The 27,932-nt window shown below is 48.1% G+C and overlaps 2 protein-coding genes across 2 annotated transcripts in view; both read left to right on the forward strand.

Annotated features, from left to right (window-relative positions):
• LOC126428198 (uncharacterized) overlaps positions 1-11,917 on the forward strand; it is a 386,880-nt gene extending 374,963 nt beyond the window's left edge. Inside the window, exon 4 of the mRNA XM_050090112.1 lies at positions 11,882-11,917. The gene's annotated coding sequence lies outside the window, so the exon portion shown is untranslated. The remainder of the gene's footprint in view (positions 1-11,881) is intronic.
• Positions 1-27,932, forward strand: part of LOC126428343 (uncharacterized) — a 91,765-nt gene that overhangs the window by 25,104 nt on the left and 38,729 nt on the right. Inside the window, exons 2-3 of the mRNA XM_050090276.1 lie at positions 11,945-12,074; positions 27,637-27,925. Of these exons, the coding sequence (XP_049946233.1) occupies positions 11,945-12,074; positions 27,637-27,925 (419 nt within the window). The remainder of the gene's footprint in view (positions 1-11,944; positions 12,075-27,636; positions 27,926-27,932) is intronic.

The following is a 27,932-nucleotide window of genomic DNA, read 5'->3' on the forward strand; positions in this document are numbered from 1 at the left end:
ACATAAATTGGTCGGTCGGTTGATATGTGTGTTGGGCGCTTAATTTATCGGCCGACCGACCAACCAACAGACAGACCGACCAACCGACAGACAGACAGACCGACCAACCGACAGACAGACAGACCGACCAACCGACAGACAGACAGACCGACCAACCGACAGACAGACCGACCAACCGACAGACAGACCGACCAACCGACAGACAGACCGACCAACCGACAGACAGACAGACCGACCGACCAACCGACCGACAGACAGACCGACCAACCGACCGACAGACAGACCGACCAACCGACCGACAGACAGACCGACCAACCGACCGACAGACAGACCGACAGACAGACAGACCGACCAACCGACCGACAGACAGACAGACAGACTGACCAACCAACCGACCGACAGACAGACAGACACACTGCTGTGGTTGGGCTCAACCATTCCTTTTTCCTTATGTTAGCATAAAGACACCATTCGTCTTCACCAGTAGCGATACAGGATAGAAATGATCGGCGTTGTTCAAGAATCAGTTGATGACGAGCTAACAGGTGCACGTGTGGTCACCCGCTGTTTTCTTGATTTTGGCTTAGAGCATATCTATAGCCCTATTTTTGAACCGGCCAGATTGCATGCCAATATCACACGACGGTGGAATGATCACAATTCATCACCACAGTTGCCAGCTCTGGGGATAATTGTGGTGGAGTCACTGATGTCAAAACGATCCTCCTTGAAAGGAGAAAATCACTTTCTTGCCGTGCTCTGCCCATTGCTATTATCGCCATACACACCGAGCGAGGTGGCGCAGTGGCTAGCACACTGGACTCGGGTTCGGGAGGATGGCGGTTCAATCCCGCGTCTGGTCATCCTGATTTAGGTTTTCCGTGGTTTCCCTAAATCGCTTCAGGCAAATGCCGGGATGGTTCCTTTGACAGGGCACAGCCAACTTCCCTCCCCATGCTTCCCTAATGCAATGACCTCGCTGTTTGGCCTCTTCCCCCAAATCAGTCAAGTCCTATCCCCATATACGGTGCAAAAATATTTCTGGCTGCCTCCGCTGGTGTCATCCCTCTGTGGATCTCAAACAGAAGAACCTGCCGGAAAGTTTCGATTTCTCCACTTGGCACTCCGTTCAATAGCGTCCACAGCTCCTCTCAGTAGCTCCAAATGATAAAATGACAATATGTAAACTCGAATAGCAAACAGCGAAGTACGAATAAAAAAATGACGATCGATAAATAAACCCTTAGCAACCGGAATACCAACTTGCAAAACAAAAACGCTACGAACTTATGTACACTCATGCTCATAAAGTTAGGATACTGCTGATACAGAGTGAAACAACGCTCTAGTGGGTGGTTTGCGGGTTTAAATCGCCTCGAGGTATGACCATGGGGTGCATTTGACCTGCGGTCGTCGCACGGTGGCGCTGGCAGCTGTCCACATACGCAGAGGTGTGTTGGTGCATGTCAGAGTACGGTGCAGCGAGTAAGTGTGCAGACGTTTTCGTGCTAATGGTGACCGAGTGTTGAAAATGGCTCTAAGAAGACACACTGATGACGTTATGAGGGGTAGAATACTAGGGCGACTGGAGGCTGGTGAAACACAGAAGGTCGTAGCACCGGCCGTCCGTGTGCCACAAAGTGTGATTTCAAGATTATGGCAACGATTCCAGCAGACAGGAAACGTGTCCAGGCGCTACAGTACGGGACGTCCACGGTGTACAAGACCACAAGAAAACCGATATCTCGCCATCAGTGCCTGCAGACGGCCACTGAGTACTGCAGGTAGCCTTGCTCGGGATCTTACCGCAGCCACTGGAACAGTTGTCTCCAGACACGCAGACGACTGAACAGACATGGTTTATTCGCCGAGTGACTTACAAGGTGCGTTCCACTGACCCCTGGTCACAGGAGAGCACGTAAAGCATGGTGTCAAGAACACAGTACATGGTTATTGGAACACTGGTCTCAGGTTATGTTCACGGACAAGTCTAGGTGTAGTGATTGTCGCCGGGTTCTCATCTGGCGTGAACCAGGAACCAGATACCAACCGCTTAATGTCCTTGAAAGGGACCTGTATGGAGGTCGTGGTTTGATGGTGTGGTGTGGGATTACGATTGGTGCACGTACACCCCCGCATGTCTTTGACAGAAGAACTGTAACAGGTCAGGTGTACCGGGACGTCATTTTGCACCAGTAGGTCCGCCTTTTCAGTGATGCAGTGGGTCGCACCTCCCTCCTGATGGACGATAACGCACGGCCCCACCCAGCTGCCGTCGTGGAGGAGCACCTTGAAACAGAAGATATCGGCCGAATGGAGGGGCCTGCCCGTTCTCCAGACCTAAACCCCATCGAGCACGTCTGAGATGTTCTCGGTCGACGTATAGCTGCACATCTCCAAACCCCTAGGACACTTTAGGAGCTCCGACAGGCACTGGTGGAAGAATGGGAGGCTATACCCCAGCAGCTGGTCGACCACCTGATTCAGAGTGTGCCAACCCGTTGTGCGGCCTGTGTAAGTGTGCACGGTGATCATATCCCATACTGATGTCGGGGTACATGCGCAGAAAACAGTGGCGTTTTGTAGCACATGTGTTTCGGGACGGTTTTATTAACTTTTCACCAATACCGTGGACTTACAGATCTGTGTCGTGTGTGTCCGCTATGTGCCTATGCTATTAGCGCCAGTTTTGTGTAGTGCCACGTTGTGTGGCACTACATTCAGCAATTATCCTTAATTTATGAGCATGAGTGTAGCAACGTAATACATTTTGCAATATGTCATGTTAGTACGGCTCATCAACGAAGGTAGGTTATTTGTCCGACTCTTCACTATGGCGTATCAGACAATTTTAAATAAACATTTTAATATTTTCTGACTTAATCTTTTTAGGATTTGTTAATTGTCTGGCCCTAATTTGCTGTCTGCGTGTCCATTCGATAAGCCAGTACTGAGTAAATGTTTTGTAACACGGTTCTTGTACTTTACACACATTTATGGCCACGTTTTTAATGATTTATACCTGCGTCCGTAGCCGAGATCACGCCTCGCTGGTAAGCCGGTTCCAATCCCAATGGAGGACAAATTTTTACTGCCAGTATCTGGCCGGCAAGGGGAAGACAGGAGAGATTTGTTTTTAATTTTTTTGCGCCTGTGTCCGGGATTAGACTGGAAAGGTCTCCGCAGTGTCTCGTCAAGCGAGGGCATGCGGCACTGTTGACGGTGATCCGGCTAAGGTCGGCGGCCCCCTCACGCACAGTGTTGGGTTTACCTCCGCACGTCTGCTGCTACACTCGTTCATTCGAGGGGGGCCTCCGCACGTCTGCTGCTACACTCGTTCATTCGAGGGGGGCCTCCGCACGTCTGCTGCTACACTCGTTCATTCGAGAGGGGTGGGCAGTGAGCCGGCGCGGGCTTTCTCCCTGTCCCGTCCCCCTCCCTTCAGCGGTGAAAACACAAAGCCAACACCACACTGTACGGCCACTCGCCACACTCACCCACACGACCAGAGCCGAATTAGCCACGTACCGAGTCAGCATATGGTGCGGTCCCAGGTACTAGGGTATCCCGCGCTTGCGTGAAAAGACAGACCTATTAAGTTAAATACGAATGGTATTCTACCTACCGTCCAATGGAAAGATGGTGGTCTCCATATCTACACGCAAAAGGAAAAGTTTCAGCTCATTTCTAAAAAGTGAGCGCCGGCTCCACCAGACATCACGTTCTGTAAGTTGCCAGCATCGAAAAACTTACAGGGGAATTCGCTAACGTTGTCCGAGCTAGGTGTAATAAGCGATCCACTTAGGATAGAATTCTACTGTTTATCAATAAGAACGTAATTAATGGATACCATATGTACTTTTGTTGAGATTACTACCAGAATCGTTCATTACTTCTACAGTGTATTACCTTTTCTTACACCACTTTTGATACTAGTCGTCTAGAGCGAAGGTTGCTTTCTTGTTGGTGCACTATTGTTGTATAGAGTGTTGTGGTTTTGCGGTTCCTGCGTTTCTTTTCTGTCGTTGCTTTGCTAGTAGCTATGAAGCTTTTTTTTTTGTGGTTTTAGGGCGCACAACTTCAATGGTCATTAGCGCCCTGACTACGTTAAGAATGCACCGCGAGGCACAAGTTTAAAACAACAACTAAAAGGGAAAACACGATAAAAGACAGACTGACAGGCATAGGATTAAAAAACAGCATCATCAAATGTCCTTAGAGAGGTGTGTCAAATTGATAAAACGAAGAACACGAGCAGCTGCTCGTGGGTCATCCGCTAAAATGGCATCTAAAGTACATGGCAGGTTAAGATCTAAACGCAGTGTGTTAAAATCCGGACAGGACATTAAAACGTGGCGGACCGTCAGCAATTGCCCACATGGGCAGATTGGCGCCGGCGCAGCTGTCAGCAGATGGCGATGGCTGAACCGGCAGTGTCCAATGCGTAACCGGGCCAAAACGACCTCCTCCCGCCGAGAAGGGCGGGAGGAGGACGTCCAAGCCGCGGGAAGAGGTTTCAAGGCCCGAAGCTTGTTGTCTGTAAGTGCAGCCCAATCGGCATGCCACAGCGATAAAATGCGCCGACAAATAACCCTGCTACAATCTGATGAAGGGACACAACAAGAAGCTGTCCGAGGCTGGAGGACCGCAGCCTTGGCCGCGGCATCTGCAGCTTCGTTCCCAGGGATACCGACATGGCCAGGGACCCACATAAAGCTAACCGGAGAACCGACGTCCACCAGCTGCTGAAGAGAGCGTTGGATCCGGTGCACGAAAGGGTGAACCGGATACGGATCACTGAGGCTCTGGATGGCGCTCAGGGAATCGGAGCAGATGACATAAGCAGAATGGCGGTGGCGGCACATGTAAAGAACAGCCTGGTAGAGGGCAAAGAGCTCAGCTGTGAAGACCGAACAATGGCCATGGAGCCGGTATTTGAAACTTTGTGCCCCGACAATAAAAGAACACCCGACCCCGTCATTGGTCTTGGAGCCATCTGTATAAATGAAGGTCATATTGATGAACTTCGAACGAAGTTCAACAAAACGGGAGTGGTAGACCGAACCGGGGGTAACCTCTTTTGGGAGCGAGCTGAGGTCAAGGTGAACGCGGACCTGAGCCTGGAGCCAAGGTGGCGTGTGGCTCTCGCCCACTCGAAAGGTTGCAGGGAGTGAAAAATTAAGGTGTTGAAGGAGGCGACGAAAGCGAACTCCAGGGGGTAGCAGGGCAGAGACATACAACCCGTATTGACGGTCGAGAGAGTCGTCAAAAAAGGAACGATAAGACGGGTGGTCGGGAATTGACAGTAGCCGACAGGCATACCGACAAAGCAGTATATCGCGCCGGTAGGTGAGTGGCAACTCACCAGCGTCAGCAAGAAGACTCTCTACGGGACTAGTATAAAACGCTCCGATCGCAAGTCGTAAACCCCGATGTTGTATGGGGTTGAGGCGGCGTAAGATGGATGGCCGTGCAGAGGAGTATACGAAGCTCCCATAATCCAGCTTGGAGCGGACGATCGACCGATATAGACGAAGCAGGACGGTTCGATCCGCTCCCCACGACATACCACTGAGAACACGGAGGACATTTAGAGAATGGGTACAACGGGCAGCCAAATATGACACATGTGGAGACCAGCTAAGTTTCCTGTAAAATGTAAGACCTAAAAATTTTGTTGTCTCCACGATTGGGAGAGCAACGGGACCGAGTCGTAAGGACGGTGGGAGAAACTCTTTGTAGCGCCAGAAGTTAATACAGACCGTCTTCTCGGCAGAAAAACGGAGGCCATTGGCGACACTCCAGGAGTAAAGACGGTCAAGAGAACGCTGAAGACAGCGCTCCAGGACACGTGTACAATGCCCGCTGCAATAGATGGTAAAATCGTCCACGAAAAGTGAGCCTGATACATCAGCTGGGAGGCAATCCATTACTGGGTTGATCGCTATGGCGAAGAGAGCGACGCTCAAAACTGAGCCCTGTGGCACCCCATTCTCCTGGCGAAAGGTGTCTGACAGGACAGAACCCACACGTACCCTGAACTGTCGATCCATTAAAAAGGAACGAATAAAAAGAGGGAGGCGACCGCGAAGGCCCCATGTATGCATGGTGCGGAGAATGCCCGCCCTCCATCAGGTGTCGTAAGCCTTCTCCAAATCAAAGAACACAGCCGCGGTCGGGCGCTTCCGCAAGAAGTTATTCATAATGAAGGTCGACAAGGTAACCAGATGGTCAACAGCAGAGCGGCGCCTACGAAATCCACATTGTACATTGGTAAGTAGGCGTCGAGACTCGAGCAGCCAAACCAATCGAGAGTTAACCATTCGCTCCATCACTTTACAGACACAGCTGGTAAGCGAGATGGGTCGATAACTGGAAGGCAAGTGCTTAGGAATCGGGACAACAATAGACTCGCGCCAGCATGCGGGAACATGTCCCTCAATCCAGATGCGATTGTAAGTACGAAGAAGAAAACCTTTACCCGCAGGAGAAAGGTTCTTCAGCATCTGAATATGAATAGAATCAGGCCCTGGAGCGGAGGACCGTGATCGGCCAAGTGCGTTTTCGAGTTCCCGCATGGTGAATGGGGCATTATAACTTTCACGATTCGAGGAGCGGAAGTTAGGTGGCCTAGCCTCCTCTGCCTGTTTGCGGGGGAGGAAGGCAGGGTGGTAATGAGCGGAGCTCGAAACCTCTGCGAAAAAGCGGCCGAAGGCATTGGAGACATCCTCAGGGGCCACAAGGACGTCATTCGCGACCGTCAAGCCAGAAACTGGTGAGTGGACCTTAGTGCCAGATAGCCGGCGCAGGCTACCCCAGACAACAGAAGAAGGAGTAAAACTGTTGAAGGTGCTTGTGAAAGCAGCCCAGCTGGCTTTCTTGCTTTCTTTAATAATACGACGACACTGAGCACGTAATCGTTTATAATTGATACAATTCGCCACTGTAGGGTGGCGTTTAAAGGTGCGTAAAGCACGTCGACGAGCACGTAAAGCGTCTCTACATGCTGCGGTCCACCAGGGGACCGGTACGCGACGTGGAGAAGAAGTAGGGTGAGGGATGGAATATTCAGCAGCAGCGAGAATGACTTCCGTGAGGTGTGCGACCTGACGATCGCAGCTTGTGAAGGTTTGATCCTGAAAGGTCGCCCTGGAAGAGAAGAGCCCCCAGTCTGCCTTGGACATGGTCCAACTAGAGGAGCACGGAGAGGGGGTATGCTGCAGGAGATGGATAACACACGGGAAGTGGTCGCTCGAATATGTATCAGAAAGTGCATACCACTCAAACCGGCGTGCAAGTTGGGGAGTACATATAGAGAAGTCTAAATGGGAATAGGTGTGAGATGTGTCCGAAAGAAAAGTAGGGGCGCCAGTATTGAGGCAGACAAGATTGAACTGGTTGAAAAGGTCTGCTAACAGGGAGCCCCTTGGGCAGGATGCTGGAGAGCCCCAAAGGGGATGGTGGGCATTGAAGTCTCCAGTTAACAAAAATGGTGCAGGTAGCTGAGCAATAAGTTGCATCATGTCTGCCCTGGTAACGGCAGATGACGATGGAGTGTAAACGGTACAAATGGAAAATGTAAAAGTGGGGAGAGTAATGCGGATGGCAACTGCCTGCAGGCCGGTGTGCAACGTGATGGGATCGTAGTAAATATCATCCCGGACCAGCAACATAACCCCTCCATGAGCCGGAATACCTACCACAGGGGGTAGGTCAAAACGCACAGAGGTGTAGTGTGCCAAGGCAATTTGATCGCATGGGCGTAGCTTCGTTTCCTGGAGGGCTACGACGAGCGGACGGTGCAAGCGGAGCAGCAACTTCAAGTCCTCTCGGTTGGAGCGAACGCTGCGAATATTCCAGTGAATAAGTGCCATCGTAAGAAGAAAAGGAAGATGAAAGAAGGGGGTCACCTCGAAGGCCGCTGAGGGCCTGGCTTCGAGCGAGCACTGCCGCCGCTATCAGTAGGCGGACAGTCATCGTCCATGTGGTCTATAGGGTCATCGGCCATCTCGGGAGGATGGCCGGGAGGGGGAGCTTCCTCCGCCGGTGAACGGCCAGATGTACGGCTACCAGCGGTGCGGCCAGGCGAAACGGATGACGGCCTGGGGCGGCAACCGCTGGGTGGCGCAGGAGAAGAAATACGCCGTGGCGGAGAAGGAGAACTGTGCTTCCTATGAGCCTTCTTGGAAGGACGTTTGGTGGAAGTACCGGTCGAAGGCTGGGAGGTCGAGGTACGTAGGAAGTCTGCACGGGACGGTTGCTTCTTGAAGGCCCGTGCATCTGACTTCTGGGTCTTCGTCTTAGCAGAAGCTGATGAAGGGGCTGATGTCTGTGGGGTGATGGGAGGAAGAGGAGACGTCGACCGGGCGATCTTAGCACTGGCCGGACGGACGACCGTGGTGCTGAAGGTCAGATCGCATGTCTGGGTTGCCACCTCCCGGGTAGTCCGAGGAGAGGCGAGGACAGGACTGTATTTCCCCGCTGGGAACAGCGTGGGCTTCCTACTAGCCAATAGCTTGCGAGCAGCCGAGGTGGACACTTTCTCTTTGACCCGAATTTCTTGGATACAGCGTTCTTCCTTATAGACAGGACAGTCGCGGGAGGATGCGGCATGGTCACCCTGACAGTTCACACAACGAGGAGACGGAGGTGGACAGTCACCCTCATGGGCATCCCTGCCACAAGTGACACATTTGGCCGCGTTGGAACAAGACTGGCGAGTGTGATTGAAACGCTGACACTGGTAGCAGCGCGTAGGTGTCGGGACATAGGGGCGAACAGAAATAACCTCGTAGCACGCCTTGATGCGCGATGGCAGCTTAACACTATCGAAGGTCAAGAAAAGTGTCCGGGTCGGTACAAGGTCATTGTTGACCTTTTTCATGACCCTATGGACAGCCGTCACGCCCTGCTCAGCGAGGAAAGATTGAATCTCCTCGTCAGTCAATCCGTCGAGGGAGCTAGTATAGACCACAAAACGAGACGAATTCAAAGTTCGGTGAGCCTCCACCCGGACAGGGAACGTGTACAGGAGTGTGGCCCGAAGCAGTTTTTGTGCCTGAAAGGCGCTCTCAGTTTCTAGTAATAAGGTACCGTTACGCAACCTGGTACAAGATTTGACAGATCCGGCTATGGCATCTACGCCCTTCTGGATAACGAAAGGGTTGACAGAGGAAAAATCCTTTCCGTCCTCAGATCGAGAAACGACGAGGAACTGTGGGGCAGGCGGTAGTACTTTTGTCACTGGTGGCTGGTCATGTTTCCGTTTTTGGGCAGAAGTCGAGAGAGATGGAGTGAAATCCATTGCAGAGGAATCCCCCATGATTGCCAGCGTCTCCGATGGCGCGCTCCTTCCTTGTGGGGACCCTCTCAGAGGGCACTCCCGCCTTAGGTGAATGTTTACACCTCAGGTCACACCTCCCGAGAACCAGACGGAGGGACCAATCGGCATGGTCAGAAGGTATCAGCTCAGGCAATCACCCCTCCCCGGGCCTGGCCTTTACCAGGGGGTACGCGCGTGCCTTACATGTCTACCCAGGCCGGGGAATTACGCGTTACCCCGTCACCGGCTACGCGTGCGAACGCGTGGGTCGGCCTTCAGGCGCGCACAGGGAGGAAGGAAGAAGTGGAAAAAGGAGAGAGAGAGAGAGAGAGAGAGAGAGAGAGAGAGAGAGAGAGAGAGAGAGAGGACAGACTGTCTCAAACGCCGAGGCGGAGACCAGAGAAGGCAAGGAGAAGAAGGCAATAAGAAGGCAAGGAGAAGAAGGCAATAAGAAGGCAAGGAGAAGAAGGCAATAAGAAGGCAAGGAGATTTTGCAGGGGAAAGAGTAAGGAAGACAGTGAGGTGGAGAAGAGCAAAGAAAGGAACCAACCAAAGGTAGGAAGAAACGAGAAGTGAAAAACCAAAATGACCTCAAATATAGGTCGTGGAACCGTCCGTCTCCGGACGCAGGCGCTAACTACCCCCGTGAGGGGGATGGACTCCTTTTAGTCGCCTCTTACGACAGGCAGGAATACCGCGGGCCTATTCTAATCCCCGGACCCGGAATAAAATATAAATTTATCTCGTGATTAGAAAATTTGCCGATAGGAAAACGAATAGTGCTCAGACCCATTTGAACACTGTTGCACACTGTGACAATGTCGCAAGTGGTGTGTTGGGCAGTGTGTAAGAGCAGACGTGTCAATAAGACAGGTGTTACAGCCGACCTAATGAGATGTCGCCCAGCACCAACACCACTGTGACTACGACCCAAAACACAGGGATGCCAGCAGACAGGTGGCAGGAGCAGGGCATTCAGCTCATGTGAAGCGTCGTACCCGGCGCCGAGTTCGCTTAAGGGGGGGTAGGACGTCAAACGGGCCGACGACTTGGAGCAGGAGAGGCACCACAGGACATTTTAATTTCCACTGTCTATACTTTTACAAGTAAATTCATAAAACTTTGTCAGCATGACCAGGAAGGATTCAGGATTCACACTCGTAGCAGCGGAAATTCAAAAGAAAAACAAAATAATTTTTTTACATGTGAAATTTCATCATTTTTTTCACGCACTGTTGGCTGCATTTGTTGCTATAGGTACATTTTTCTTCACAAGTAAGAGAGATTCTTTGATGAATTTTGCGCAGCATACAAACGATACTAACAGGCGTATGAAACTCTAGAATTTTCCGAACTATTAAAAACTGTGGTAAAAACTGAGATAATTAACTACAAAATTTGATTTTGTTCTAAACATAAAGTTTAAAACTTAACAGCTCATTCATTTTTTCATAAATTAAATAGATTCCAGAGTTTCAGACACCCGTAAGTATGGTTTGTATGCTGTGCAAAATTCATCGAACAGTCCCTCTTACTTATGAAAAAAAGTGTACCTATAGCAACAAATGCAGCCAACAGTGAGTGAAAAAATGATGAAATTTCACATGTAAAAAAATTATTTTGTTTTTCTTTTGAATTTCCGCTGCTACGAGTGTGAATCCTGAATCCTTCCTGGTCATGCTGACAAAGTTTTATGAATTTACTTGTAAAAGTATAGACAGTGGAAATTAAAATGTCCTGTGGTGCCTCTCCTGCTCCAAGTCGTCGGCCCGTTTGACGTCCTACCCCCCCTTAAGCGAACTCGGCGCCGGGTACGACGCTTCACATGAGCTGAATGCCCTGCTCCTGCCACCTGTCTGCTGGCATCCCTGTGTTTTGGGTCGTAGTCACAGTGGTGTTGGTGCTGGGCGACATCTCATTAGGTCGGCTGTAACACCTGTCTTATTGACACGTCTGCTCTTACACACTGCCCAACACACCACTTGCGACATTGTCACAGTGTGCAACAGTGTTCAAATGGCTCTGAGCACTGTGGGACTTAACATCTGAGGTCATCAGTCCCCTAGAACTTAGAACTACTTAAACCTAACTAACCTAAGGACATCACACACATCCACGCCCGAGGCAGGATTCGAACCTGCGACCGTAGCAGTCTCGCGATTCCGGACTGAAGCGCCTAGAACCGCACGGCCACCGCGGCCGGCTGCAACAGTGTGTCTCAGTTGAAGGCGACACGGGCTTAATAAAAATTTTGTCTGTCTGAACTCTTAACCAAAATGTTATAGGCGTTAGGTTTTACTGTTTGCAGAGTTGCTCATGGTTCAGCCTTTTGTATTCCACTGGTCAACCAGGCACACTTGTCTGCTGCGGTATTTGACGTCTTTGTTTAATTTGCTTGTGTGTGTGACAGGGGGGAGGGCGCTAGTTTCTTGCTGCTGACTTTTTTTTTAATTTTACTACCTTACTTTTCCCATAAGAGATTTTTCGTAACGCTGCTAAAGACGCGGCTGTGGTGTGCCCAGAGCGACGTGTGACGGCAGGCGTCCCGCCGTGTTGCAGGCCCGACGCCGAGTCCGGCAGGGGCAGCGTCGCGACGTCGGCGGCGGGGGGCGGCGGCGGGAGCGGCGGGGGCGTGGCGCCGCTGGGGCTGTCGCTGGGCACCCGCTGCGCCGCCCCCATCTCGCGGCTGCGCGTCGAGAAGATCGAGGGCGGCCTGCTGGTGGCCGGCGTCGTCGTCGCCGCCAACTGCCAGGTGGGCCGCGCACCCTGGTCCATACAGTCCCCCAGTCCACAGTCCCCTGGTGTAGCCCACACTCCCACATCTGTAGCTCCTAGCCCATGCAGTCATCTGCACGGGTCCCCTGTCATAAATCTGTTGTATCCTCTCTGAGGTGTGGGGTTGATTTGTTATTCTGCCCAACGGATTAATCTGAGATGTACCCTCTACCCTGTGGCTCCTGCAAGATGCAATTTCCACCCACACACTACTACAGAAGTCAGACACACACTCCTAACGTTCTAAAGAGGAATGCCTCAAAAACTGTCAGCAATAAATATCTTCTGCAGTCGTCCGCTGTAAGGAAATGACACAAAAATTCACAAAATTTCTTACGTAACTAGTGGGATACTTGGGTACTGGAGCGGTGCTAGTTAGTGTAAGAAAAACAGAAACTAATGAAAGTTGTTATTTATTTTGCAAAAATTCTGAGAAATCACAATGGCACTTTTAGTTATTCATTGAACAAGTTATATCCTGGTTCTTTTCGGAATGTGAAGTTACCTCTCAAGGATAGTGATCGCTAGTGAAATTTCTATACAAAGTTTAAGATTGTTTTTGACTTGGCAGAATGGCTGAGAGGCGCGCCTTCTCAACTTGAATAATTATCCTTTAGAATGTCGCTAGGTATGGTCGAGGCTGTCGCATGTGAAATGCAGTGAAGTGTACTGTTGTGGAGGAAATATGGGGCTCGCAATAGCTGTAGCGCACAATACCGTAAGCTGCGATGACTGCTGTCTGCGCCGCTCGCTGCTGACAAATAAGCTAACTCTCGTTCTATATGGATTGACCTTCGCCAATCAAAGTCTCCCTACGCCTTGATGAAGTCAAGGATTCCTATTCGCCCCCAGTCTAACTATTGGCGTGGTACACCAGTCAGATAACCAGTCCACCGCGATGCCACTCAAAATTCGCCCGCATGCGTTTAACTATAACCCTGTCCGTTCACACCGCACAATAAGTGTGGCGGCCAACACAGTGAACGACGCTTAATCGCAAGGACTCAATATAGAGTCGCACTCCGATTCGCTCTCGACAGAGCTGCTCTCCCAGTGAAGTACTGAGGAGAGACCTGTTCCTCGCTCCAAGAGCGACAGCGGAAAAGCGCCTCTCCACGCCAGACGTGAAGGGGTATATCTTTCGATCTCTTCCATTATTCCTTCAGCTCAAGGCATCAGAAATATCGTCTGCCAATGAGCATTGCTCTTCTAAAACGGGAGAATGACGTTTCGTTTAAGGCGACCGATCCGGAAACCTGTAGCATTGGCGTCTGCCGTTTGCTGTCTCCCTGTGAAAATCCCTGAAACTGCGTGTTATGTGTAAAGAATGCGTACGCTGGGCGCTCCCACACAGTGTAGCGGAATTTGCTTTTAAGCCGTACATGGGTGTGTTCCCCCTTTTCACTCGGGCCCACGCTGACTGCTACACGGGCGGTCACCGGCCGACATAGGCTGGGTCGTCCTCTGAAGGGACCGGCGTTCCGTTGTGCGGTTTCTCTCCCAAACTAAAAGCTTCTGTGACCGTAGTGTCTGGAATGTATGTGTGTACACCAGCCTCGAGTATTTCAACCACGGTGTGCTTACTTGTTAATTGCATATCGTTTACATGAATTCATACAACATTGACTTTATCTTATCGAGTTTGGGTTCGAATGAAGCGTCTGGATGTGCGGAATATGATTGTGAGGGCGGAATATGTTAGCAATGAAGGTCAGGAGACCACGACGTCTTACACCTCTTCTGAGACAACCTGCGCCACAAATTTTGGAAGTGGTTCCTGATATACTGGACACTGGCACTAGGGTGGAGTTGACGCATGAATTGGTTCTATGCAGAACAGATCTGGGGATCTGGCTGGTCACGGGAGTACATCAGCATCGCAGAGAGAATTCGTACACAAACTGATGTCACATCTGATCGAGCACTGTCGCCTTAAAAGTGGCGCCATGATACTGTCACACGTGTCTGTGCCTGCCAAACCGTACCTTGTTCAGTTAGGTGGCTGGATCTGAAGCCCCACTGAGAACGTTTGGAGCATTATGGTCAGTGCCCTTTGACGATTTGACGCGCCAGGACGACGTTCTGTAGCTCTGTCAGTCAATGCCAAGCCGAATAACTGCTTGCATAGGGGCCAGAGGTCGACTGGCGCGTTATTGACTTGCTCAGTTTGTGGAACTATCTCTCCAATAAATCATCAATTTTTTGCAAAAACAGACAATGTCTGATAGGATAGCAGCAATCAGTGATTTTACAATGTTACTTATAATCCGTCTTGACTGCAAAATTTTTATTCATATGACCGGTTTCTGTTAATTTAGAACCGTCTTCAGATCTGATATTTCGGTTACATGAGTAACGTCACGTGACGCAGCATGTCAAAGTTGCTGGATTTGGACGGGTTACTCCTATAAACAGAAATATCAGATCTGAAGATGGTTCTAGATTAACCGAAACCGGTCATATGAATAAAAATTTTGCAATCAAGACGGATTATAAGTAACATTGCATCAATTTTATCTTAAATTGTAAATTTGTTAGTCTGCACATATACAACGCATCTACTGATTTCAGTCCCATTCGGATCATTCCTTGTCATGCGTCTTTTTTTCCTCAGTGTATCCGATGAGAAAAATAAGGTGTGTTGTTATTTGTGCACTTTGCAAGAAACCAGGAGAGAAAGGACGAAACAAAAAGACTGTTTACTGTGTTCTTGACATTGATTGGTGTATTTGCAAGTATATATTTTCTCGAACAAATAAATCTGTGTTTTGCAATGTTTGGATGATACGTTTGCTATTCTTTCAGTTCTCTGGAGTGCGAAGACTAACACTCGACCTATGTCAAAAAGTTCCGTTACCAGTATAAGTTGTTCTTTGTCATTAATAAATTTATCATTGCTTGTTCGTAAATTTTGTTACTAACTGCTCAGCCGACAGCTCTCACAACAGACGTTATTCTGGCGCTGACGTGTAAAAAAAAAAAAAAAAAACGGACGCCCGAAACAGACAAGAGGCAGCACGGGAGTATATGACCAGGGTTGCTGCAGCAGACCCACATCTTTCGAGTAGTTGACTGAGACAGTAAAGTGTAGTGTGTTCGCCGGCCAGCGGCTCGACATCGCTCTCGTTGAACAGTATAAACAAGATAACTGCCGCGCGGCTGCAGAAGAAAACGCCACCCGTGGCTACAACCTGCCGATTCACTGTTGTCTGCCATTAACATGACATAGTAGCGCAGATAGTATCGTATCGTACGGATTCCCTTCCTCGGCAATCTTAACTGCGGACTGCCCAGTGGCACCCCAGAGTCACATCGTTAGCACCCTGATAACTGAAATAAGACAGGGATGACCGTAACCAGAATCCAGCAGGTAGTCGCCACGAAGAGGATGGCTGGAAAGACAGTCGAAACGTCGCTGGTGCAGTTGTTATAACAATGACGCGGCAGAATACCCAAACTGGTTTTATTGAAATTGACACTGGCCGTGGAAGCCTATGACGTTGTACTCACGAACACGAACCGCCCGCCTTAATGTTCGATGTCCTCCGTGACGCCGATGGCGTCTTCTCGCCGGACAGCTGTCTGTGTCACAACCCCAGATCCGCGCTGCAGTGATCTGAGGAGAATGGCAGTGAACTGGCCACCAAGCTCACCCAACCTGAATCCGATGTGACGCACCTGGGGCACCAGCTCTGCTCCAACAAACCACCGATTCGTAACCAGCGGGCGAGGTGCCCTAGTGTTATTTCGCCTGATGGTAGGCCATCCGGAATCGCAGAGTGTCAGAGGGGTTGCGGGTCTACAAGTGCCTAGGCCGTCACTGACTGTACAGGTGAATTTTTAAAATTATCGGTAAAGGTGGTCGGGTGCCACCGAAGATGTTGCCGGACTGCGGTGGGGTTGGGGGGGGGGGGTGTGGAGCGGGGGAAGGTGTTCTGTGAGGGACCCTTTGCCATTTTATTCGTGCATGTGTCAATGTTACATCCCGTTCATGATCGCAGCACAGGAAGACACAGATCAGGAGCGCTGAAAAAGGCTAAGTACCCTCTGTTGCTTCGGATCACGTTCAGTTGCAGCCTGCACGAGAGAACAAAAACTGCGGTCGCGATGCAGCCCCACAGTGCCCGTAGACGAGGGCTGCAATGACCGAGGGTGTCACGTGTCGCCGAGAAAAGCTTCCCGTTGCTCGTCAGAGCGCGAACTGTCGTTCTCGACCTCGAAACGTGTGGGAATCAACGCCCCAGGCAAAGGGGTTGTTTCGTGGACGCTCTTCACTGCCACGCCCTGGGGCTTTTTCGTGTGGGGCGGCAGTGTGTCCGGGATGTTTTCCTCGGCCACCCGTCGAGATAACCGGGTGATTCAACGCTGGGTGTCGCAGTTCTGACCTCCATCGCAGAGCTGTCGAAAGGAGTGAAATGTAACTAAGAGGGGCTGTGACGATCTTCCCATCGTGTGGCGTTGACCAGAAGTGTGCTGGAATTTGGTGCCCATGTGACCTCACTAACCCACATTAACTGCTCACATCAGCTTCCGAGCTGTGGCCTTTTTTTTCGCACCTGTCGACACCTCGACCCCGAGGGTTACGCCGCAGGCCACCGTGTTTCTGCAGCATCGCACAAGGAGACACCACTGTACGAACCTCTGAGCCATATATCAGACTTAAGCGTCGTAATGGGTGGCAATTACGGGGGGGTGTTTAAAAAGTGATCATTTAATTCTGTTGCTTAGTGGTGTACATCTAAGAAATATTCACGATTGTCAGCGTGATTCTGCTGACTGTAAAAACCAACCAAAACCAAGTAAATAATATGCTGTTCCTACCACAAGGCATGTTCGGAAAGTAAGTTCCGATCGGCCGCGAAATGGAAACCACTGTGAGAATCAAAAAATGTTCTATTTGCAACAGTTAGCTACACCTTCTACAAACTAATCTGCATAGTTGCCGCTCCGACTTAGGCATTCGTAACAGCATAGTACCAACTTTTCAATATTCTCGTCATAAGGGGGCAGCCGCCAGTGCTTGCCGTCAATTCTCTACACTGGTCTACAGCTCGCTGTCCGTGCCAAAGTGTCGTCTTTGTAGTCAGTGATGGAAACTCAGAGAGAGCCGATTACGGGCTGTATCGTGGGTGATCAAACATTTCCCATCGAAAACGCTGCAGAATGCGGCCGAGAATTGTTTTGAAAGTGGATACGCATATCAGTTATGTTATGTGGGCTGCATAGCTTCGGGGTAAATTTCTCACCGGGGCCTCGTATTTGGCGGGAGACACTATTTTCTAGGCATAATTACGCGAGCACACCTTAGAAGAGCGATGGGACGCGATCGCCGGGCGTTCTAGAGACACTGCCCAACACGTCCGTGCAAAGCTTCATCCGACTTTCACAGTGGTTTCCATTTCTCGACCGATCGCAACTTACTTTCCGAATAGCCCTCGTGTATTCGAGCGTGTGCATAAACTGTTTTCATCATGCTGTATATTTTCAATAATCATCCTACTTGTTATTGTCAGTGCAAATTGTTTATATATGGTATCAAAAAGAAGCATCCTATTTTAAAAACACTCATAACTATTATGTTATTTGAGGTATGTGCTTGAACAAAGTACTGTTTGAGAGAAGCGAACTCCGGAGTTTTACATAGTTCCTGCTACGTAGCAGCAGTGTGCGCCCGCTTCAGTTCTAGTAAAAATGCTGTCGACACAACAGAAAGCGTTTTGTGTTCAACGCGACTTTCGTACTAGATATGGTGTGGATTCTCCTGCACCACAGGACATTAGACGATGGCACGAACAATTCAGAGACACAGGTTGTTTGTGTAAAGGCAAATCGCCGGTTCGTCCCCGAGTGTGACACAGATATCGAACGCAGGATATTGAATATTCCTCTTCCTCTTAAACTTGACTGACCCCTTCCCTCGATCGAGGCACCAAACAAAAATAGCAATCTTGTGTATGATTTGTGGGTTCACATCATTGGCACAGTAAACTTAATGGAAAAGCCTTTACCATGCATACAGGCATTCAGTTTAGACAAACAGGTGCAACATAGGTGTGGAGGCCACAATTTACCTTGGTTTCTTAATCTGCACCTGAAATAAAAGGTGTATGTTTGTTTCACTGTTTACAGTGGTCATCTTCTTGAACCACAAATAACTTTTGTTACATTTACGCAGGTATTATCAGGTTTGTTACTAGAGGTGTGGGACAAGGAGTCTGCAGAAATCTGTTCGCCGTGCAGCTCCACAGCTCAACATGTCCGTCGGCGTGTGTTGCATCGCCGTTTACACATGAAGCCATACAAAATTCAGCTACTGCAAGCTCTTCGTGAAGGTGACAAGCAACAACTTGTAGAGCTCTGTAGTTTAGTTCTCGGCAAGATGGGGGATGACAGTTTTCTTCCACGCTTAATGTTTAGTGACGAGGCAGTATTCCATTTCAACGGAAAGGTGAACTGTCATGATATGAGAATATGGGGTACGGCAAAATCACATGGAGTTGTAGAACATGGGAGGGACTTCTCAAAATTTAATGTGTTCTGTGGAGTTTCACGGGAAATGCTGTATAGTCCATTTTTCTTTGCCGAGAACACTGTTACAGAAAGCACATATCTCGACATGCTTGAGATCGTTCTTTTCCCACAGTTGGAGACTGATTCGAACGACTCTATTTAGCAACAGTATGCGGCACCGCTACGCTGGCATCTGGAAGTGCAGGAATTTTCAAATCAAAGAATTACTGAACGATGGCTCAGTCGCATTGGACGAAATGATCCTCCCTTACATTACTGGCGTCTCTGTTTATGTGTCTCCGTTACCAACAACAATGAATGAACTGAGACATCGCATAACAGCAACTGTGTAAGCTGTAACTTAAGACATTCTCGCTGCAGTGTGGTAACAATTTGAATAACGCATTGACATATGCCGTACATCTCAAGGGGGGGGGGGGGGGGGCAATAAACACCTATAAAAAGGTATGAAAATAACTTTTTGAGTTTCCCGTTTATCGAAAAAACAAAATTCATTGTATATGTATCTTAGTTTCAGAAATATGGACTCCCAAATAGGATCATTCTTTTTTGATACACCGTGCATTATCTAAGTGGCTCACATTTTCGAGATATTTTATGAAACAATATCTGCTATGTTCATTATTCATTAGAAGAAGAATTTCTCCGCGTATATTCAGTAAAATTTGATGTTACTGGGAACTGAATTCACGAAGATCAATTCGTGTACACGTACGGCGCGGAAGGAAACTGGCAGTAAGTATGCTTACAAACGACTGCTACATTCATTTTATACTCTATAATGTAGAAGAGTGAATCCACACGTGACAGCTGAACACAAAACCAACTTGGAATGCGGGTGCCAGGAAGGCCTGCACTGACCGCTGTGCCCGGATGGCTTTCGTGGCCAGAACATCTGCCCAGTATCCACGAGACCCGGGCTCGAATCCCGAATCGAAAGTTTTCAACTTTCCCCGTTGATTTCAATTAATGCCTTAATCGCCCGTACAGCCCGGATGTTTCAGCCTCTGATTTCCACATCATTGCCGATCTGAAGACAGACTTGTACGGACGTCGGTTGCAGTCGAACGAGGAAGTGCAAGAGCGGATGCGGTTGTGGATCCGTCAGCGGCCGACCGCGGTCTACCAAACAGGAATTGTTCCTCTAAGCTAAGTGTGTTAACGCGTGTGGTGATTACTGTTGACCGGAACCATTCCGTGGTCCCGCTGTGGCGGGAGTTCGGTTTCCATTTGACTGCCCCTCATACTTGCCGTTGCTGTTAGTTGTTACTTGCGACGAACGGCAGTGTAACATGCACGGCGATGAAGCGCAGAAATCACGTTTTAACGTTGCGGGACTATGAATCCGTAACCGCTGTGACAAATATCAGCTAAAAATGCTAGTTGCGGAAGAGTAGCACTTACAGGAAACACTGACAGCTACCGCCTGCAGAGAGGAATAACTGCGGCTGACCGCCGTGCGGGGGACACAGGTTCGAGTCCCGGCACTGCCAGGGATTTTTCTCTGCTGGGAGGAGAGGTGCGCGGACTGCACCGAGCCGTGTCTGCGGGCCAGCTGGGGTTCAGAGGCTGAGAAAGCCGGCAGAACGCTGTGCTGACCACACGCCCCCCGCGTCGCCTCGTGTGACGTCACTGGAAGACGATAACGCGGCGGTCGGTCGGAGCCAGAACGCGGAACTTCAGCGCCCCCCTTTTCACTGCTCGCAGAGTCAAAACAGAGGTCGCACAGACGGATTGCCGATGACCGCGACGAACGAAGCGCTGAGGCCACTTTTGCACGATCAACTTTCCTGTCTCAATCGACTACTCGTGACAAGTGAGTCTCGTGCAGCGCTCTTGGCGTTTTATACCTCTGTTCCGAGCTGTGGTTTTTGTTTACACGTCAGCACGAAAATTGCGCGCGTTATGAGAAATGTTTCCGGGGAATCTGGCATCCGATCGGTGACACTGAAGTTATGTGGAACTATTATTGTTTACGAAAAAATTAAGTATACTAACAAGATGTAGCAACAAGCAATGATAACAGAGTTTCTTAATGACTCAAGCAGAATTGATAGTGGTAGTTCTCCTCAGTAGTTGTGTGGTACGTTCTTTGCCGTATGAGAAGAAAAGTGTAATCCAAACATTTCAGACATATATACTTACCTGCTTCAAAATGCCAAATAAGATCGAAAATTATTTTCTCGTGAAATAATATTGAGGATATTTTCACTGTTGAAATAATTTACATTACAACATCTTTACCTATATACGTTCTTTCTTATGCGTAGTGTAAGGCTTTTTCGTTGTAAAGCATAAATACTATTTTTTGGTTTGAGGTATTTCGTATCCCTTGTAAGAAAACACTACTAGGAAAAAATACTAGGACGTTGCGTGACATTGCAGTGCGTCACGAAAGCAAAGCAAACAATGTTTAAAAGATTAAGAAGACACGAAAGCAGAAAATTCTTTTCTATAACAGAAGCAAGTTCAGAGAAGTGAGCTCGGCCAGAACGACTTTGACCATAGATATTAGACGTCGCCATAGTCCCACGGAGATAAAACTGAAGGGCGGTGACGCTGTAGGAGCCGGCCGGGGTGGCCGTGCGGTTCTAGGCGCTACAGTCTAGAACCCCGTGACCGCTACGGTCGCGGGTTCGAATCCTCCCTCGGGCATGGATGTGTGTGATGTCCTTAGGTTAGTTAGGTTTAAGTAGTTCTAAGTTCTAGGGGACTGATGACCTCAGAAGTTAAGTCCCATAGTGCTCAGAGCCATTTGAACCATTTTTTGACGCTGTAGACTTACGCTATACGTTGTTTTGAAGCCAGAGTGGGCGTGGCCAGCCGCCGTCTTAAATAGCCCACAACATTTATGGACTGCTGTTTACGATTGCATCGTGTTCATTATTCCTGTCGTGTGTACACAACTGCTGTTTTAAATACTAAAAATTTCAGTGCGTACGTGAATAACGTAGTGTCAGGACGGTAATTTCGAACGTTGTTCTGTTCTCGAGTGCGCATTTGCTCTGGTAATACGACATATTTGGCTTTTTTAATGCAACTTGTTTTTCTTTGATATATTTCGGATAACCAAGAAGAGAAGGCTGTGATGCGAAAAGGATTCTTTCGTATTCCACTTTCCACTTCTACTGTGTTTGTACCGATAGAAAATGAAGCAGAACTCCGAAACTAATGCTTGTTTCCTAACCGGTACTGCTTCTTGTACGTCACATTTCCAGCTTTCAGTTCGGATGCACAGTTTTAATCATGTTTGCGAAAAACTTACCTATTCGTTGTTTGTTAGCCCATAAATGTGTGCAATGACGAAAGAAGCAAGGAATGCTATCGTATCTTGCGCGTGTCAACGAAGTGAAAGATAATTGAAACGTTAACGAAAAGCCGAGCGGTTCTAGGCGGGAACCGCGCGACCGCTACGGTCGCAGTTTCGAATCCTGCCTCGGGCATGGATGTGTGTTATGTCCTTAGGTTAGTTAGGTTTAAGTAGTTCTAAGTTCTAGGGGACTGATGACCTGAGATGTTAAGTCCCATAGTGCTCAGAGCCATTTCTTTGTTAACGAAACAGAACTGCACGAGGATTGTTAGGAAATCTAACATCAAGTTACTGAAACAAAACCACTACAATAAATCTGGACAGAACTTTACACTAAGCTCGGATTGATTAGTACACCCGTAACCGTCGCAAGCTGGCATTTTTGATGAAACAGCTACGCCTCACACATTCAAAGTACCTGTCGCTATTTGGGATAAGGAAAGTCTATAGTTATTCTCAACGGTCGAAACTGGTCACGGGCATATCGGAGTGACGTCACGCGGAAGTATCAGCTCGGTGAACCATGGCAGTATAAATGCGGTGAGGCTAATCTTTTTGGGGTGCATAAGATAGAGGACTTCGGCTTCAAGTTTGTGACATAATGATAACGCCCTTGTTTTCTTACCTCCATGCATTCTCCCTTGTTTCTGCGCATACTCAGAAATTTACTACTCCGCAATTGACACAATGTATAGATCATTGAGGCCACACACACACACACACACACACACACACACACAGACACACACTCGCGGTGTGGTTGGTTGCTGATTTACACGCAGGCAAAAGGAGCGCGCACTTCGAGTATGCGCTTTTGACCAGAAAATCGCTCATGTAAAACGGGCTTAATACCACAACTGCAACACCTACGGTCGCGAGACTACTGCTCAACTCGATTATACACTGTGATAGCAGCGCTCCAACTGGACAGAAAGCTACACTTCTGAATGTGATATCGGATGATTAAGAATAGTATCGTTTATATTGATTTGTAACACATGAAGCGTGTTAAGCGCCATAAATACCGGAACTAACAAAAATGACACATTTATCTTTCTATATCCCGGGAGGCATGCGACAGTACATTACAGGACAGTTTATTTACAATTGTCTCTTAACATACACATATTGAATGAACTTCGTTTTCTTTCAAAAGCAAAAACTGGTTAGTGAAGATCAAAAACGTGATCCTTTGCATAAAGACGACGCGTATCTACTCAAGAAGGGGAAGCTTTCTTCGCTACGCTTCTAGTCATATCAGTGAATGTGCAATGTAGTAAACGTGTGTGGAATGCAATACCCACGGTATTTAATGTACGAAATAAGCCATCAGAACTGCAGCTCAAGGTAAAACCACATAGACGCGATAATAAAACGTCAAAAGCAATAAAACTGTTTGCCAACACAGAAGAAACCAAGTCCACAATTCTTGCTATATCTGAGCTACAAATGGGAAAAGTCTTCAAAAAATTCACATTTAGAGCACAAGTAATTATGTTTACAAAAATATTTGTGGTGCAGACAGTCAAGTCAAGAGTAAGAACGTGCGAAGGAAAGTGCCTATCACAGTAAGGACACACAATAACACAAACATACTCTTCTCATGCATGAAGTGTGCGTTTATATTCTCTTGCTTTCAACGAAGCTGCAGCTATACACACATTCGAAAGTATTTATTCGTGAATAAATTGTAGCTTGTCATCGAATCAGTGAGATTCGACTGCTTTTACATTTATTTCACGATCAGTCATAATCCTAATAATTTATTAATGCTTGGGACTAAAAAATATAGCTAATTCGTTAATTAAGTAGAAAAGTAATTAAAACAATCTTACGGATGGATTTCCCGCCACTAGGGGCACTAGTGTCATTTCAACAATCAAACGGTAACAATCTTCGCAGCGGCGAGTGCTGCGATTCTATATGAGGTGCGTCCACAGAATGCCTTTCTTTGTGTTTAACTTTGGTGGGCACATACATTTCCAACAGTGCGCATTTGTGCATGCGTAATTTCCTGGAAATGGAGACAGTGCGTTAAGCGCACTACTTCACGCCTTAGGTGGAGGCCATGTGTGTTTCATTGTCTACTGTGTTGAGGTTATACTGTGAAGGGATTTATGTGCAATGATGTCTGTTGACTACAAAGGAAGCACGCTTAAATTTATACATGTTTAGAGATAAAAAAAGCCGTATAAAATACCGCTTCTAACGATTATTTCAATGAAAACTTCATTTTGTTATGTTTTGAGCGACAAGTATTATATAAAATGTGTCCGATCATGTTACTGTATAGAATAAGATACCGTTAGTTTCGAAGTATAAAAACTTCGAAGGGTAAGCCAGAGATTTATGTAAATTGTGTATGAAAACTTTGGACGAATATTCGTGCTATGGTGACTTACAACCTGGCATGAGAAGAAAACAAGTGATTGGATATGTGTCGCTCCTCGCAGACTGCGTGGAACAGAAGTGAAAGACACTCATAATTTCTAGTGGACTTTGGCGTATATGAAATTCCCAAATTTATCGGGTCCGAGGGTGTTAATCTGATATAATCAGCAAATGTTGTATCAATTGTTTGTGCTGTTGCTTTTGTGCCAATGGTAAAACAATGTTGGGTCATCTATTGCTTACCGTTTGGAATAAATTATAAATCTGTATCTCTGAAGATATGTTTAGAACATCGCCAAACCAGTTGGATCAAAAAGAAAGATTTCCCATACGGTTGAAGCGGTCTTATTCATCATACTACATGTTATGTTTCATGATTAAAGTTTTGTAAATAGCTTTATAAAATAAGATACACAGGAGAAATTGAAAGTTAATGAACCTTCACATAACCACTGAAAAGTATTTAGCGTATTTGGGAATAATCACTGAAATACTTTGTTTCGAAATGCGAAGTAAGTAGTTCACAAAGTAGTACGTAACTCGCCAGTTATTATAGTTGAAGTCACGAAGGATGGCGGTCGAGTTTAGGCTTGTTCCGCGCACCTACGTCGCGTTTAGTCCGACAGGCAATGAGCGTTCAGTATGTTCGGAGCGCTTTGCCACGAATTCCGTAGGTAATGCGAACATTGTACGTGATCATAGCGAGTTGTTTGATGAATTTCGATTCCATTTGCCACTAGTTGTCATCGCTGATGGTGGCGGTAAGTGACAAATTATGCATAAGTAAGAGAGACACATAGTTTGCAGGATAGCCTGTGCGCTTTCTCCAAGCACAGAGCACACGCGTGCACGTACGGCACAATTGTCGCTCGGAGTCATCAGCAATGCAATCACCCGCCAGGTTAGCCGAGAGCGCTAATGCGCTGCTTCCTGGACTCAGGTAGGCGCTAAGGCCCCGGATCGAATCCGTCCGCCGGATTAAAGGTGAGGGCCGGTGTGCCGGCCAGCCTGCATGTGGTTTTTAGGCGGTTTTCCACATGCCTCTAGGTCAATACCGGGCTGGTCCCCACGTCCCGCCTCAGTTACACGACTCACAGACATTTGAAACGTATCCGCACTTTTCCACGATTTACACTCGACGCAGACAGATGGGGTACTCTGATTCCGTCCCGGGGGGTAACAGGGTGGCGGCAGGACGGGCATCCGGCCACCCCTTCACATTGACATGCCAAATCCGAATTAACCACGCCAACCCCGCGCACAGTGCGGGACAAAGGCGCAAGCGACAGATAGAATCATCAACAATGCAATCTTCTTCTGTGCCTCGACATGCACGAATCGCCACCGCGCGTGTATTGGACTGTAACTATATGTTACCCCCAGCCTCATCACAGGACTTTCCCGAGAAGAAAATCTAAAATCTCGCCGCGACCTCCTGAAATTCGCAAAGAAAACATTGCCGTCACTTTGTACTTCTAGTAACTGTGTTATTTGTATAGTTCTTTAGCGACAGGTCACTTTTGCGTTTTCTTTTCCTGTCCCCTTCTCGCTACAGTAAACACAGCAGAAAGTGCCAAGCAAAGAAGGGGATCCGCAGCAGACTGCTCCCACAATGACGCAAAGTGTGGACACGAGAACGCCTGTTCGCGCACGAAAGGGTGCGCATACGATAGTTTGTAGAGTACGTAGGGGGCTAGACGTGGGTATTTTTAATATTGTGGAAGAGGAATGGCGACTTGTTAGAAGCCATTAGAGGTTACAATGATATGTTTACGTAATGTGTATACATAAACATACAGTTATAAATGTCCCCGTTCGTAGTCGCTAATTATAACAATATGTTTACTTTTGTGCTGTAACATCTAGCTATAATGAGCGGTGGAAATATATTTGCGAACGCCGACCGTATGCGGCTATTTCTAGTTGGATCGTCTGATCAGTCGGAAGTTGCATTGCAGAGGAGAGTACATGCCTGTTCAAAATATAATTATTTTTGGATAAAAATGGTTCAAATGGCTCTGAGCACTATGGGACTCAACTGCTGTGGTCATCAGTCCCCTATAACTTAGAACTACTTAAACCTAACTAACCTAAGGACATCACACATATCCATGCCCGAGGCAGGATTCGAACCTGCGACCGTAGCAGTCGCACGGTTCCGGACTGCGCCCCTAGAACCGCGAGACCACCGCGGCCTATTTTTGGATAGCTCAACATGAATTTCCTAAGGGAAATCATGCATTTTCTAGTAGAATATGGCGCAGAGAAACTTCCGTCCGATTTCGACGAAAGAATTAGTGACTGTGAACTCTCTATTTGGCAGAAACATAAAGAAAATTAAATAACTTCATGAAGGAGTGAGACATAGATTCTATGTTAAATAAATAGTCCATACACCAGTTCCATTTAACTCTGAATTTATGGCAATTAATAGATGAACTTACACTGCAATGAAGGATTTAACATGGATGCCGTTTTGACTGGCACTTCTCTGCTCGTAATGAAAATAACTCCTTTGACGTTTTCACATACACGTCGCACAATAAATCTACTGCTATGCAGTATTGCACTTTTACTTAACACTAAAAGAATATTATTTTTAACGATAATAATACGGCGGCAAGACATGCGCGTCCGACACAAGTTACAAGAGATAGTAGAAGAAAAAAAATGAGTGTTAATCGAGAATATCTTGTACATGAAAAAAAAGTGTTCTTCTTCTGTCCGTTTTTCGCGCCGCAGTTTTCAAAGTCAGTAACTCACTGCATCTCTGACGACGCTTCGACAATAAACAAGTTAAGTCGCAGGTCGTTCACCTTTTACATTCTCGCAACGTTATTTGCTAACTGTAGCTGTTGCCGAGCGACTGCTCGATTAGTGAATGATATAAAATGATAAGCAATCACATAATGTTACAAGGCGCGACCACGTTAAAAACCTGTGCATTACTGATTTTTAAATCGCTTTCTTGAAAGAAAAAGATGTGAATTCGGTAAATTTTTTCCTTTCAATGAGAGATAGAAAGGGGGGGGGGGGGGGGGGGTTGGCGCCTAGAAAAGAGTCACCGCTTGGACAAACTTTTGGACTGACCCTGAGCAGGCACATACCTCGAGATTAGATTAGATTAGTACTTGTTCCATAGATAATGATGCGACACTTTGTAATGATGTGGAACGTGTCAGGTTAATAAAAGGTGTCTATACCAGATGTTACATTACACAAAATATTACGAAACCTAATTTTTTTTTCTGATGCGCCGAACGGCAGAGAGTGTGTAGTGAGGCGGCGGTGTTGTGGCGTGTCGCAGGTGGCGCTGCCGGCGTTCGGGGCGCTGTTCGCGCTGGCGGGCTGCGTGCTGACGGCCGCGGCGTACCGCGGGCCGGCGGCGGGCGAGCTGCCCGCCGAGTACGAGGCGCGCGTCTCGCTGACGGGCAGCTCGCGGGCGCTGGGGCCCGCCTGCCTGGCGGTCGGCGTCGCCATGCTGGTGGCCGGCGCCGCGCTCTGCCTGCTGGCCCGCCGCGCCAGGCAGCGCCAGCGCCGCGTCGCCTTCCACTGCCCGCTGCACGGAGACTTCTACCCGCTGTCGCCCGTCGCCGGTCAGTT

Source organism: Schistocerca serialis, chromosome 12 (assembly GCF_023864345.2).
Source record: "Schistocerca serialis cubense isolate TAMUIC-IGC-003099 chromosome 12, iqSchSeri2.2, whole genome shotgun sequence".
Taxonomy (NCBI): domain Eukaryota; kingdom Metazoa; phylum Arthropoda; class Insecta; order Orthoptera; family Acrididae; genus Schistocerca; species Schistocerca serialis.